The 15,950-nt window shown below is 45.8% G+C and overlaps 1 protein-coding gene across 3 annotated transcripts in view; it reads right to left on the reverse strand.

The window, feature by feature from the left end:
• Window positions 1–15,950, reverse strand: part of STAC (SH3 and cysteine rich domain) — a 146,667-nt gene that overhangs the window by 42,967 nt on the left and 87,750 nt on the right. For all 3 annotated transcript variants that reach the window (XM_046001454.1, XM_046001453.1, XM_046001455.1), the window contains exons 3-5: window positions 10,267–10,367; window positions 8,636–8,717; window positions 7,409–7,524 (exon numbers count right to left, since the gene is read on the reverse strand). In XM_046001454.1, coding sequence (XP_045857410.1) covers window positions 7,409–7,524; window positions 8,636–8,717; window positions 10,267–10,367 — 299 coding nt within the window. The remainder of the gene's footprint in view (window positions 1–7,408; window positions 7,525–8,635; window positions 8,718–10,266; window positions 10,368–15,950) is intronic.

The raw sequence follows: 15,950 nt of genomic DNA on the forward strand, positions 1-15,950 counted from the left end.
GTCAGTAGAGGTATTAAGGTAGAATTTGCCCGACACTGACTAAGGAACCCAATCATGCTCCCTGGTCTGGCTAACTTCAGAGAGGCTGTGTGTTCCCTCATGGGGGTGGTGGCTCCCTTCCGGTGTGTCTGCAGGCTCAGCAGGAGGGGGCACATGAGAGGCACTCAGTGAGTGTGGAATGAATTTCTAGATGCACAGGTCATAGTGAGGCTTCTTCCCAGGGACACACAACAGAGAGAAATCAGAAGTCATGCCCATATGCTGTCATGGCAAATTCTCACTGACACTAGAACTCTTTTAGTGGTAAGTTTTAAATATAGATGGTCCCCCAGCATAATCTCCTCCAGTACCATCCATGCTGATGCAAAAGTCGGGTATTCATCCTTTCTGATGGCTGAGAATATCCCATTGTCTATATGGACCATATCCTCTTTATCCATTCATCTGTTAAAGGACATCTTGGTTCTTTCTACAGCTTGGCAACTGTGGCCATTGCTGCTATGAACATTGAGGTACAGATGGCCCTTCTTTTCAATACATCTATATCTTTGGGGTAAATACCCAGTAGTGCAATTGATGGGTCATAGGGAAGCTCTATTTTTAATTTTTTGAGGAACCTCCACACTGTTCTCCAAAGTGGCTGCACTCACTTGCATTCCCACCAACGGTGTAAGAGGGTTCCCCTTTCTCCGCATCCCCTCCAGTATTTGTTTTCTGTCTTGTTAATCTTTGCCATTCTAACTGGTACAAGGTAAAGGAAAGGAAAAGTGAATTGGAGAAATCAGAGGGGGAGATGTACCATGAGAGACTGTGGACTCTGAGAAACAAACTGAGCGTTTTAGAGGGGAAGGGGGTAAGGGGATGGGGAGAGCCTCGTGGTGAATATTAAGGAGGGCACGTATTGCATGGAGCGCTGTGTGTTGTACATAAACAATGCATGTTGGAACCCTGCCTTGAAAACTAATAATGTATTGTATGGTGACTAACATAACACAATAAAAAAAAAATAAATATAGATGGTCCCTTTCTGATTTTTTTTTTTTTTTGATTTTTTGACTTTACAAAACACATCAGTAGAAGCTACATTGAATTTTGCATTTGGATCTTTTCCCGGGCTGGAGTTACATGGGAGTTTATCCCCAGAGGTTGCTGAGCAGCCCCCAGGGCTCTGGGTCAGTCCCATGATCACGAAGGCAGCATCCACAAAGCCATTGTTTGTCACTTTCAGTGCAGTTTCAATCAATGACATGAGCAAGTCAACACTTTGTTACCAAATAGGCTTTTTGCTAGATGATTGTGCCCAACCCTAGGGGAATGCAAGTGTTCTGAGCACATCTGAGATAGGCCAGGCTGAGCTACGATGTTTTCGAGGTCAGTTGTAGCGAACGCGTTTTTGACTTCAGATAGTTTCAACTTATGATGAGTTTATCAGGATGTAACCTCATTATAAGCTGAGGAAGACTTGTATTGACTATAGAGAACAAGATGCAGCATCGAGGGGCGCGTGACCTAGGTATGAGTTAAATGTTGTTTCCTCGGCTGCACAATTATTTATGTAATACTTACTCTGCCTTTTCTTTTCTTTTAACAGGATAAGCCACAGCCATTCTTCTGCTTCCGTTACAGAAATAACATCATCACTCTAAACGGCTGATGGTTCCTGGTCATTTGTCATGTGCTGTTTTATGTACCAAATATGTATCTGTTTATTCTTCACAGTAATCCTGTGACAGACACACTTTTCAGTGACGAATGCGGAGCCCAGAGAGAAATCAGTAGTCCTTCTCAAGGTCCCACAGCCACTAAGTGCCAGAGCTGGGGTTTGAACCCCGGGTGCTTTCTTCAGAGTTCATGTGTCTGAGCTTCTTCCAGCGGTGTGCAGGAAGGGATCATGTGGGCTGGTGAGAGCCTTGAGGGCCTTCACATTGGAAGAGTGAAACAGGCCTGCGTGGGAGTATTTACACCATAGAAATTGGCAAATGCTGCAGATCAGGGTCCAGCCCCAGCTGGTCATTAAACATTTATCAGTACACCCCTGATTGCTTCTATCAAACGGCCAGATGCCCTGGCTTTCATCTGCTTAGCCCCCATCTCTTTGGAAGAGGAACTTAGGGGGCCTCAGAAGAGGATCACATTTCTTTTAAAAGATTTTATTTACCTATTTGATGGAGAGAGACCCAGTGAGAGAGGGAACACAAGCAGGGGGAGTGGGAGAGGGAGAAGCAGGCTTCCTGCCAAGCAGGGAACCCAATGTGGAGCTTGATCCCAGGACCCTGAGATCATGACCTGAGCCAAAGGCAGACGCTTAAGGACTGAGCTATCCAGGCGCTGGCTTTTTGAAAACAATTTGCTTACACCTTATTTCAGAGGAACAAGTTTGCCTTCCCAGCCCTCTAGCCCTCCCAGTCAGCTCAGAGCATTTTAGCACGACCCTTGAGAGACTGATTTTTTAATATAATCCGGCTTTAAGATTTTCCCCAGCCATTCTCACTTGCATGACACATCAGAAAGAAGGAAAAAAAAAAGTCACAGGATTTCTAAGTCACTTATACCCTGCTCCTTTGAAGCTGGCTATTTCTGAACAAAAGTTGCTATTATTATGTTAATTTAATCTTAGGAAACTGAAGATGATTCCCAAACTAGTCAAACCACTCCCAGAAAGTTTTTGAATTTGGTTTCTGCAGGCCTTCCCAAAGCCATCCAGCCTTTTATATTCCAGAATATGTGAAAACACATTAAAAGAAACATAATGATTTAGAAACAGCCAGGTGGTGACTCCTCGACAATGTAAAGCCAACGGCCCCACAGCCCTGGAAGAAAATAAATGTGTGGAACAGAGTTTGCTGTGTGGGAATATGTTAGCTTTAGGACACAACAAAACTGCAAGAATGGCAAGTGGCTGAAGTTCGTTACCATCTGACCCTGCAGGAAGGAAGCAAAATCATTTTAAAGTACCAATCAATCAATTGTTTCTGTTTTCTTCGTTGAAGCAAGAGGGACTCTGGAGAAAGAGTGAAGTGACAGATATTTAAGGACAATTTGATTTGTCTTTGTCTCCCCGCAGCCCTGAGAACAATGCCTTCACAGAGCACAGTTCCGAGAATATTTACTGATAGAACCAGTGTCAGGAAGTTTAAATGGACTGTGATGAATGGATACCTTATTGACATTCAGAAAACCGAGTCTTCCACCCTGAGAACTGGTCTGTAGGGGCCAGACATGGCTAGAAACAAAACCATTTCAGACAGAAAAGCAAACTGGACATCCTTAATTTGTCTCTCTGACATTCTTGCTACTTCTGCGTGAGAACAAACCATGGAGGCTAACATGGTCACTGCCTGCCGCGGAGGTTCTGAGGAGGTCTCCTCGTCCTGGGGTCGCCACAGCCCCAGACGCAGGGGCAGCTCTCCGCTGCCGAGATGTGTACCTGAGGGCCGTCCCCGGGGAGCCCCCTCTCTGTTCTTGCCTCCCCAGGCTGGCTTTCATTGGCCTTTCCACGAATGCCGGCCTCAGACAAGCATGAGAGATGTAGGCACTGGGAGGGGGTGAGGGTATATACCAGTTCTTCCCAGCGACATGAGAAAGGCCCATTCAGCATGCAGGGCAAGTGACCAGAGCAGTCTGTTTTTCTTTTTGGCAGAAAGTCTTGATTTGTAAGAAGTGACGGCTACAGGCTGACAGCCATCTCTGTGTGGCCCTGGGGGAAGCGATGGCCCTCCTCACGCTCCTACGGAAGAAGACCTAACGTGGTAGGTGCGGTTAAGGACATGATCTACAGATCAGAGGTTCTCAAACTTCTGTAGGTGTCAGAATCACCTGGAGGGGTAATAAAGCACACAGATGCCCAACTTGTAGCAAGACAGGGCCTTGAGCTTTCTGTTTTTACAAAGCCCTTCCATGGATCCAGATCCCCACCAACATTTGAGAATCACTGGTATAAAACAACAGAGAGAAGAAGGGAACCAAGAGTCCTTGTGTTTGAGCAGCTTCATCTAGTTGGGGAGGAAACTAAAGGAGAGAGGGAAAAGTGAAACACGAAAGTGAAAAATACCAAGGAATCTGCAAATCACTATGATTGATGAGTTGGTTGCTGTGGGTGTCCACAGAAGGGACACCCCAACCCAGACCCCAAAGAGATGTTGTCTGCGTAGAGGTAGAAACAAGATGGGGGCACAATGTGGCAGTCCAGAGAGCTTCAAAGTGTGAATGTAACTGGGGGCAGGAACATCGAAAGGTCAGGTCGATTTTGAGGGTGCTGAGGTCAGTCTTTAAGAATCCCTGATACTTTTCCTCACTCTTTGAGCACTTCTTGAGCACGAGATGCCAGGCCCTGGTAAAATGAGATGAACAGGGAACAGGGCCCTGCTGTATAGCGACTCAGTATCTAGTACAGGAAAGAGAGGTAAAAACAGAAAATTATGTTGCAATCGTCTCTACCCTGTAAGAAAAGGATTTTTTGAAGGCCTGTGAGAGGAACAACTGTTGTGCTTGGGGGAGTCTGAGAACTCTTCCGGGTTTGTGTAAAAACCAAGCTGGTCTTAAAGAACATCAGCTGGGGGAACAGCATGTCCTAAAGTACAAAGATGCAAAGAGCTTGGCGTGTTCAAGGGAAGGTGGGTCTTCAGGGCAGTGACAGGCCTCCCACGCCATGCTACAGTTTACATGTCGTCTTTTGGGCATAAGGAAGTCAATACAGTCTTTCGATTTGGATAACTGCAAAGGTCTTTCTTTAAATGACCCAAGAGAAGAGGGGAACACAGCTATTCCTCTGAAATAGTCTGGGTGAGAGATGATATTCAACGTCCAGCCCTGCGGACAGAGACAAAGGGCACTTTCGATGCACATTTCTGAGTTTGTTTGTTTTTTAAGATTTTGCTCATTTATTTGACAGAGAGAGACACAGCAAGAGAAGGAACACAAGCAGGGGGAGTGGGAGAGAGAGAAGCGGGCTTCCCACTGAGCAGGGAACCCGATGGGTGGGGTTGATCCCCAGGACCCTGAGATCATGACCTGAGTCAAAGGCAGATGCCTAACGACTGAGCCACCCAGGCGCCCCTACATTTCTGAGTTCTGAGTTAGAGGACACAATCACCAGTGGAGCATCTTTAGAGCATGGACCTGCTGATTTAGAAATAGCTGTACGACCCATCTGGAGGTTAGGACGAGAAGTATCTAAGGAGTCATCTCCAGGGGGCTGGACCAGAGGCCTGTGAATGAGATGATCGCAAAGAACCAGTAGCACAAGAAGGCCAAACCAAAGTAGAGATCTGGGAACATCCCTGACTTAAGGAGTGACTGGAGGACACATGAGAGGAGACTGGCTGAGGAGGACAGCAGGAGTGGGTCCAGCCTCTGTAAGAGCCTCTTACAGAGGCTGGACCCAGAGGCCTCTTACAGAGCCCAAGAATGGGCCCCAGTAAGGAATGGCCAGGGAAATGTCCTCAGGGAATGGATTTACCTTTCTAATGGATCACACCCTTGTTTCACTTCATCATAACTCAAATTCAAAGAAATCCCAGCCAAGGGCTAAATGCTTAATTGAAATAAAACATCAGCAAATTTCATTTATTGAGTGCCAGGCTCTGTGCTAGAAAATTACTTATACTCTTACTGTCATCCAACCCACGTCACCAGAACCGTTATCATCGGGACTGCCAATCTGATGTATAGCCTCCCCAGGGAGATCACCAGGATCAGGTACCTTAAAATGTCCCAGCTTATACCTGCACTGCTTTGAGGGCAATGTCTACTGAAACTGTTTCCCTCTTTACTCTGAAATCCTGCAGTGCTCCAATATAATATAATAGCATAGCTATTATAATACTCATAACGTGTATGTTATGTTCCGATTCATAATACAAATAGTACAAGACATATAAAAGTGTGTTCTTTAAGAAGTGCCAGACAATGCCGTCACCATCTGCTTTGCGCTCTATTGTTCTGGTCTTCTGAAATAAGTGGTGAATGCGGAGGGTAAGAAGTCATGTCCTCCCCTTCTGTGTCCTCTATGCTGGCGGACTGTAGGTACTTAATTCATGTTTGCTACCTGAGTAAAACTGACATCACTTTTAGGGTCAGCAAGGAATCAGTGTGCCCGAAGTTTTGGTTCTTCCTTCTTAGAAGTTGGTGGGATGCATGAAGAGCAGGGCTTTTGGTGAGTGTAAAGTGGCCTCTAAGGGCCTCTGGGTGGCTCAGTCTGTTAAGCATCTGCCTTCAGCTCAGGTCAGGGTCTCAGGGTCCTGGGAACAAGAGGCCCATGCTGGGCTCCCTGCTCAGCAGCGAGTCTGCCTCTCCCTCTCCCCTGCTCATGCTATCTCTCTCTCTCAAATAAACAAATAAAATCTTTAAAAAAAGATGGCATCTAGGATAATAATGGGGCACCAATCAGAAGACCTTCAGACCTACCTACTCACCCACCTGACCTACACACCTGCCTACAGCCTATAATCTCAGTTATCTTGTGGACTGACCTGCACTCATTGAGGGAGCGGCTTTCACTCAGCGCGAGAACCCCTCCAATGGGTACGCGCCCCTCCCTCTCCCATGATCCACCCTAATCACTCGATGTTATAGGACCCAGCTGGGCAGACCACCTGGCGGCTCATCTTTGCCTTGCCCTGAAATCCCATTTTAACATGGGCAGCAACAATGGAACCAGTAACTGGGTACGAGCCATCCTAGCTGGCAACATTGGCTGGAAGGTCCTTGTCTCTGCAGGACAGATGGTGGCCTTCAGCATGAACAGCAGAGTTGTGTGGCATCCTGGGACACTTCCAGAAATTCTGGTTGGGACCACCAGAAACAGAATGATGACAGCATGTCACGGAGAGCCATGGGTAGTCATTTTAGACCAAAAAACATGTGGGAGAGGTGTCTGGGAGGGTGAGTGTCCCTTGGAAACAGACCCTGTTAAGTCACCAGTCCAGCGCCTCTGGGGAGGGCAGCTTTTGTGTGAAAGCAAGAAGAGGACCTTGTCTCTGGGAGAAAAGAATGAGAAAATGTGAGAAAGATCTGTATTCTTGAACTGGGATGTAGCCGGAAGGAGAAATGGCCACCGCCGGGATTTCCCTGCTTCTGCCCTTGTTTGGTGAACCTTTCTCTTTGTCGACTGCCATGCCATCAGGCATTGGTGGGAGGGGAGGGAGGGCAAGTACATGGAGAATCGAGGTGCATGAAACCAAGAACATGGTCTTTGAGGACAAAAGTCCAATGATCCCTGGGTGTTGGCCACAAACAGGAAGTTAACCTTTAGTGGCCCAAGGCACCTGGGATTTCCCTTCAGAGGATGCCTGACTCTCAGAGACCTGTCCTCATGATACATTTATGGGGAACCCCTTGCGCTGCTGTGTCTGGGGTCTGCCCTCCCCGGAGCACTGCAGGTGGACTGAGGGAGAAAGAGGATAATTACAGAGGTTCTGTGAGGTGATTCAGAGCCACTGCCGGAGCTGCCCTTCTTCGTCCTCTGGGCCAGGGAGGTGCCGAAGCGGAGGGTCTCATAGACAGGGTCCACCTTATTGCCACAGGCTGCAACGGGAAGAGAAAGGTCGTCTGAGTGACAGGTTTCCTCCACTCACCATCAGGAGGGCAGCCAAGCATTTATCATACCTTCTGGGTCAACAGCACTTAAGAAGAAGGTTCTGTGCCACAGGCTCACTAGTAACCCCTGGGAAAAAAGGAGCTGTGTGTGGTCAAGCTCACCGGGCAGATCGGCCCCCCACAATATGTGCCATTGACCAGGTTCTTCCGGTGCACCCACCACTTACACCCAGAACTCTCTGCTCCCAGACGCTTCCTGATTTATCGGTTTTCCTCTTTTGTTATCCAGTCTCAGGACTCCAATAGCAAGCTTCTTCCCGGACACCAGCTTTATTTGCCCTAGTGTGAGGTTCTACTCGCCAAGGTTCGAAGCCTTGAGCATGGCTTAAAGTTCGTTGTAGGAGGCAAGTGTTTCTGAAGGAATTTGACATTACCAGGCCTTGTGAATTTCTGTTTAAAAGCTTTCTAAGTTTAAAACTTGCCTCCCTCCAAAGGCAAAAAGATGTAGAGATTCTCACAGATAGAGGGAAAAAAAATAGAAATAAACTGAAAGATATTGTTAAAGAATAAACTGAAGCCAGAAATATCTATAAATATAAGACATTTTTTGGTCCTCATTAAAGAAAAACTGATACTCAGAGTTCCTTCCAAGCATGGGTCTATAATCTGTGTTTTTTGTTTGTTTGTTTGTTTGTTCTGCAACCGTTAGGAAAAGCAGCTTTTGCTGTTCTTCACTTGTAGGGTCTGACAGGCTGAGTAGCTTGTCCAGACACACAGTGGGTCAGCGGGGAAGCTGGGCTCCGAGCCAGGTGTGTGGGCTGCTAGGCTCCAAGTTCTTCCCACTCTGCTATTCTGCTAATGGGTGGAATAGCGTATCAGCAGCCTTTGGGACTTAAGTGTTTTTCAAGCTTCATCGGGGAGAGAATTTGCTCCTCCTTAAATCTCCTTTCCAGCAAAGCAAACAGTCATAACGCAATCAGCCACCAGACCGATGCACAAACATGGCCCTTGGGTCTGCAGTCCCAAGAGAGGAGCGTAACAGCTATTAAGGCTGATGCTGCTGCCCCAGACCAACTCAACTCATCGTGTCCCAACTCACCGATGGGCATAACTTCTTTAATGCATCCAAACTGTTCATGAATGAGCAAGGGGGAGCTGTAGTAACGCCGAAACCCCTTTGGCTGGAGAAAGAATGAGAAAGAGAAAGGCTTAATGTCACAGAGGTGATGGAGAAAACCACACAAGAGCTCTGAAAATCATACCAGCTGATTTTTCCAGGGGGCACCCCTCTGTCGCCCTTGAAGATGCTGACTTGTCCTTGAATTTATCCCTGGTGGGGGGGTAGAACGGGAGGTACAGGTGGCAATAAGCAAGCTACACTCCACCCAGAAAGCAAGCCCCAACCCTGCCCTTCCCTTTCCTGCCTCTCCTCCTTCGGCAGACCTTAGCAGCTAGGCTCCCCATTTTCTCCCACAGTACAAATGGACTGGCATGCATTAGTTCATAGCAGTTCATGATTAAGGTTTATTAAAATCATAAAAGACCTGGGCCAGGGGAAGCAGACCTCAGAGGGAGGCCCAAAGGACCTTGTATATGTGGCTCCCCCAGAGTCATTTGTCTTGTGTTCTAGATTCTATCATGTTTTTCTGATCTCTCATTCCTAGTCTTTGCCTTGGTATGTGGGAGTCACCGTTGGAAGAGAAGGAGGGGAACAAGTGAGGCCGGGATTTTAGAGAAGATGACACTGTCAGTCAGAGTAAGGAGATGAACTCTCTAAGAACCCTGACTTACTACATCCCAGCGCTGGAAGGGACGTTTGTGGCCCAGCCCCTACTGGAATTCCTGAATCCTCACCCTTGTTCATGGCAAGTGGTATCCTCTTTTTTTTGAACACTGACATTTCTGAGGTGTGGGTGGGCGGAGCTCTCACTAACCAAGGAGGCAGGTCTTTGGTGACCTCCTCTCTTTGTTAAGACTTGGTATCTACTGATCCTAGATCTTTTCTCTGGAGCCATAGGACAGAAGATAATTCCTCTTCTGTATGAAAGGTCTTAAATTTTTTTTAAAGGCAGCTGTCACAGTCCAAGTGTCTCTAGGCTAGACATTCTTGGTCCCCTTGACAGTTCTTTGGCCATCCTAGTATCAATACCCTCAAAAAATGCTCTGGGTTCCTTTTTTTCCACATGTTGCCCCAGTACTGAAGCCCATGTTTCCAAGATGCTAAGACCAGCCTAGAATGGGCCACGGCCATCTGATCTTCCTTGGTTTGGCCGCCATGATCTCTTAAAGTGGTACATTGATTTTTATTACTTGCTCCATTTTTAGGATGGTGGTTAATCTCTCTCCCTCTCTTGACATCCGCTGAGCCAATTTAACACTGAGGTGACCAGCCACCCTCATTCTTCTGGGCAGAGAGGGTTCCAGGGATGCCTCACTTTCAACTTCCAAACATGGACAGTCCCAGGATGTGGGCCTTGCAGTGCTAACGCTGGAGAAGTTCTAACCCGGGACAAGTCAGTCACCCTGTTAAGGACACAGAGTCTTTTTCACATGGGGAACATTTGTCTCTCAGGATGATAAAGCTGCTCTTCTGATTGGTCATTAGGCCAACAAGGAAGCCCGGTTGGTAGGCCAGGGCCTTGGGGGCTGCCTCCCTAGTGTCTGGCTATGAGGGTGGAGGAGCTTGGATAGGCAGGGGGGTCTGGGCTCACTCCTGGCACCGGCCCTTACCAGCTTGCCCATGCACCGCTGGGGTGCTAGGCCATCCATGCACTTGTGGTGGAGACTCATCTTACAGGCCTTGCAGCGCAGCCCATGCTTAGCGTTTGCTCCTGTCAGACATGCGCGAGCTTTGGTTAGGAGACAGCCTGCCTTCACCTAGTGGCTAACATGAAGTCCCCGAAAGAGGGGTTAATCCCCAGACCCGGGTAATTCTTCTTTTCTCACACACTGAAGTCGCATGATGTTTTTGAAATGGACAAGATCTTATGGTAGATTCTTTGACCTTCTCCCACATCTGGTACCACTTCAGGTAGCAGCTCTGGTTTCCTTCTACTCCTTTCCTTTTCATTACTCCAGAAAATCTGTCTCCTCCATGTCACTGTTCACTCACTTCAATCTAGCAAATGCCAATTTCTTGCTCCTCACAGAGGTCACCCATTTCCGCTCTTCTGTAAGTCTTGCCAAGGAGGGTAAGTGCTGCAGTTTTGCCCATTTTTACCCAAGTTTCTGTCACAGAGTCTGAGCTGTTGGACAGATGCTCAGGAAAATGGCCAATAAAGGGGGAATGGCACAGTCTGTGTGAGAGACAGGCTGATGGTACTTAAAGTGGGGATGGAGGACTGGGTCCCACACCAGCTCCTGGCTGGTGGAAGAGGAGCAGGGTCAGTGGCCATGAGAGCACTGCTTCAGGGAGTCATGCAGCCTCCCGGGACAGGGTGCTGTGACAGGGTGCGAAGAAAGGAGACAGAGGAGAGAGGCCCCTTGGAGCCCATGCTGCAGAAGTGAGGCTCAAGGCAGCGGTGTTAGCAGGCAGACACAAGGGAAGGGCCCGGACGGCCTCAAAGATGTGAGGGGTGCTGGCCACTTGCATTCACATTATGCAGAGCAGTTAGAGGGAGGTTAGGTGAGGATGTCACGGTGGGATGTTTTGTCTTCATTTGGCCCAAGACAAGATGTGCAAGACAGAGGGAGTGAGCTGGTAGGTTCCTCACACACCCCCAAACATGGGCTGCCAAAATGGGAGTTTATAGCTCTTAGATGACCAAGCACATGAAGCACATTGGGAAAGTGAGGAAAGGGGGTACAGGAAAGGGTTTCCTTGTGGAACTGCTGAGGTCCTACTCCTTTCATCCTGCTCTTCCCACATAGCGACAAGGATGGGACTGTCTCTACTCAGTCCTACTTAGAGAAGCCTCAAGGAGATTATTTTAAAAGCTTGGCTTATATGACCTGGAGTCTGCCGGACACACAGCTGTGGCTATACCACATGAAGAATGCTGACCAAGAACACTGCTGGACAGGCAATGGGACTCCCAACATCTCACAGGCATTAATTCATACATATACTTGGAGACATGAGGATACAGAAAGCCCCCGCTGCAAACACAGCTGACAACAGAAGCAAAATGAAGATCATATGTGAAAATCACCCTCTTCTACGCCATCCAAACCACCATTGGCCCTTGTCCAGACTAATTCCTAACTGAACTAGTTTATCTGTGTTTGTCTTCCTCCAATGCATGCACAGGAACCAGAACAATCATTTAAACACGACATGAATCACCTCCCTTTCTTGTGTAAACAGCTTTCAGTAGGTTCTCCCTGCCTTTCTGGCATTATACAAAATGCTCAGCATGGTGGGGAGGATTTGTATGATTTGGTGGGAGCCCATACTTGGTCCTATCTTAGGCCAACCCCCTTGTTCGCTATGCTCTAGCGAGTTCCCTGAAGGCATGAGCTCTTTAATTGTGCAGGGTCTTTCAAACATGTAGCCCTAAATATTTGGAATGTTGTCTATATCACTCCTCACCTGGCTGGTCAGTCCTCATCCTTTGGGTCTCTTGTCATTCCTCCCATGAAGCTTTCTTGGCCACATTTCTCCTTTCCTGTCTAAATTATCTTTTTTTTCTTTAAAATTAATCTTTCTTGCAGCTTTCTGTTGTTGTTTTTCACAGCATTTATCACAATTACTCATTCAAGAGTTTGTTTTTGTATGTCTTTCCTCCTGGACTGTGAACCCAATGAGGCTAAGCGCTATGTTTGTTCATCTGTCACTGTGTACCCAGCTCTAAGCATGATGTCCAATAATATGTGCTAAATACATTAACCAACAAATTCTCTCACAGTCACACATGAACTCAAACAGGAGTGACTGACTGAGATAATTAAGTGGAGTTGATTCATTAATGGTGTAGAAGCAGCATTCCAGAGCTGAGAGAGGACTTGAAGATCAACTGTAGGCATGATTTTATTCCACAGATGAGAAGCCTGAGGTACCAGGTCAGAAGAGGTCCTGCCTAGTATCACTTTTCCTCTGCTTGACCCTAAAACTTCCTCCCTTTATTGGGAGTAAGGTACATGAAGATATGAAAGGGGATAATTATATAATAAAAAAAAAAGAAGAGTACAAGAATCGATATTCAGCTGGGAAAAGCCACAGGCAAACTCTTGTCTGGACAAAGATCCACAAACCCTTCAGGAGGTATTACCTGAAAACTGCCTTCAAGAAGGTATCATTGAACACAAAGTGTGTCTGCTCTTACAACCACAGAAAGGCAAAGTGACATATAAACAAACCATGAATTACTGGGTATGTGTGCTTGTTCATAAATACTAATTGGAAAGGCTCTTTTCCTTTTTTTGAGAGTGGTTATTGCAATGCCTTTTAAACACTGGACTTTGAAAACAATCACTCATTTTTTTGTTTTCAAATTAGAGAATGCTATTTGTGCCCTATGAGAGAATGTAAGTAAAAGCTTCAAAGAAGAGTTATTTCATTGTGTGCTGGACTCTGAAATAGCACTATTATGTATTAAGGTATATTTTCCATCAGACCTGAACACCATAATTTCAGTTTTCCTTGTCTGTTCTAATACACTCCACTATTTGAATGAATCAGATCACCAGCAATAATTTGGTTTTAGGTGTTCCAATTTCTACAGTGGAATAGCATGAGTGTGACTGAAGAGGAAAGCCTGTATTCTGTGGTTCAGAGAATAGTTCAAAGGGATAATTCACATCACTCTGTGGTGTTAGTTTACTGTAACAGGATATGGGAAATCTACGGTCTGGTCCATTACTAGTGACCTCCATCACAAAGGCATCACTGAATGTGACCCTTATGCCTCAGTAAGAGTGGGAAAAACATGGTTTTAAATTGGAATCTGTCTCATGCTGGCCCCTTAAACTTATGAAAGCTACAAACATTCCCAGAGCCTCAGCTGTCTCCTCATCAAATGGCAATGCTTCTAAGTCCTCCTAGGGTTGCTAACAGTAATAGTGTCAAAATACGTGCAAAGGGGATTGCATGGATTTAAATACTTGCAAACATAAAGATGTCACTAGACTCTGAGTAAACATGGTGGACTGGCCACAAGAGAGTCCCATTTATTCATACCAAAGCCCACTAAAATGTCAGATAAATAATAAAAAGTGACATAAGCCCCAAATAACAAGATTACCAGGAAGAGTGGCAAGCATAGAGGAGAGTTCAGCATGTATTCAGAAGATAGAAAGCAACTGGAGGAAGGGCAAGGAATTTCACAGAAAAGGGGGAGACTGATTTCCCTATAGCAATTTGGAAATGGGAGGATCAGGGACTGTTGAAAATTGTGGAATTTCAAAATTCTGGGAGAAAAGACTTTCCAACCTAGAATTTTATACCCAGGCAAATTAGTAACAATTATGTAGGCAGAACAGACACATATTCAGGACTCCAAATATTTGCTTTCCATACACCATTTCTCAGAACACTAATGAAAAATGTGCCTCAGAGAGATCAGGGAATAAATCAAGGAAGAGGAAATTGTTGGATCCAGTGCACAACAGAGGAACCGACACAGAGGAAAGGTAAATGATAAGGCCTATACAGGTGCTGCAAGATGAAGTAAGGCCATATCCTCGGGGGAAAAATGTAACTTAGAAGTTTATTGATGCTTTTCACGTTTGGATGCTGTAATAGATATGGCACCTGACAGAAACATTTGAAAAAAATTATAGATACATAAAAAGTCAAGAGAATTAAAAAGGTGATTTATACTTGAGGAAATGTAAAATCTGTGTAAGAATAGAAATGTAATCCTAATACAATATTTGAATCAGCAATAGTCACAATAGTGTATACACGGACTATCAAGTTCACACAAAATTGTGACAAAACTACTTAGGAAGATGAGAACAAAGGGAGAGCAAAGATTGTGCTGTATGTAACTCTTGTGGGAAGGTGAGAGTGAGGCAGAGAACAAACAGGGGGTGCTGGAGGGTGGCAGCCAGAAATCAATAAATATTTCATTAATGAACAAAGAGTAAGCACAATATTTAGACATATTGAAATAAATGCCAAAGAAACAATTGCAGAGGATGAAAGTGGCTACCTTTCAGAAGTGTCCTAGTTGTAGGATGAGAACGTTTCCAATGAAGTATTTTCAGTACCAACTGTACCGTATTTAAACTACTCTCGTGTCCTACTGTGGCAAAAAGCAAGTGAAAATGAAGCTGCTGGAAGCTGGGTCCTATTCCCCCCTTGGATTGATGTGGTTTGTGGTATATGGAGATACAGGGAAAATAGAGGGCCGGCTCATCATGTAACGATCAGTTATTCCCTGGGGCTTGAACTTCTGGGATAAACTAAGATAGTCCTATGAGTTACAGTGGAAAATTGTTAAGAATGTTAGTTATGATACTCAGATGGAGTTTGGAATGGATCAGTGCAAGCCAGGACAACAATGACTAACTTCCTGGCATTGGGATCTTTTATGAGCATGGTCAGGTCTACCATTATGGATAAGTAAGCTGTCCCTAGAGGAACCAAGTGTTGAAGCTCTTGTGAATAAACGGGTCCCTATATAGATACTGGGAGAAATATAAAAAGGGTTTTCTCAATGCGAATGGTTAATCAACAGCACTGCATGACACGCTACTTTTTTTTTTTTAAATAACATTAATTATATATATATCTATAAAAGAGTTGGCAAGAATCATTTTGATAACATTTGGCCATTTAAGCATTGCTTAACTCTTAGTCACATTTCATATTATATCTCTTAAAAATAAAACAGGATAAACCAGGGGTTTACAATCAAGACCCCTTAACCAGGAAAATAACATGGAGAATGAGGGTCCAATGCTGGGGGTCCACCCCCCTCATTCTATGCAAAGAGACAGATTTCTCCTTGTGGCCCCAAATCCTGGAGGCTTGTGTGACTACTGGGTTCTAAACTACCTGCAGATCTGCATTGTATGAGCCCCCACCTGGGTTTAACTTTTCACATCCACGTTCCAATGTGACTAATCCTGCTTTGCTGGGACTCAGAACTCCCCAGGTCCTGCGTGGCCATACGATCCAGGCCAGGTACTGCCTGCCTGACCTAGGAAGTGACCTGAAAGCTGATTCTGGGAACCACTGTCCGTCTCTGCTATTGGTCTGCAGGTGTTGAAAACTATCTGCACTGGAATCCTATTAGCCATGCCCCTTGACTTATGTCATTTTCCTTGTGGACACCTCGCAGCTAACAGCTTACATGGGCCTCTGAGTCCTCCTTCTGGCATGAGCTCCCATGACACCTCTCAGGTGACCTACGGCAGTGTCTGTGAGTGCTCTGTTGTCCTGAGAGAGAAGCTTCAGATTTCCATCATTGCTTTCATCTCATACCTATAACTCAGAAAGGCCAGTCCCTCCATACCTAAAGCTGCCT

Source organism: Meles meles, chromosome 4 (assembly GCF_922984935.1).
Source record: "Meles meles chromosome 4, mMelMel3.1 paternal haplotype, whole genome shotgun sequence".
NCBI lineage: Eukaryota > Metazoa > Chordata > Mammalia > Carnivora > Mustelidae > Meles > Meles meles.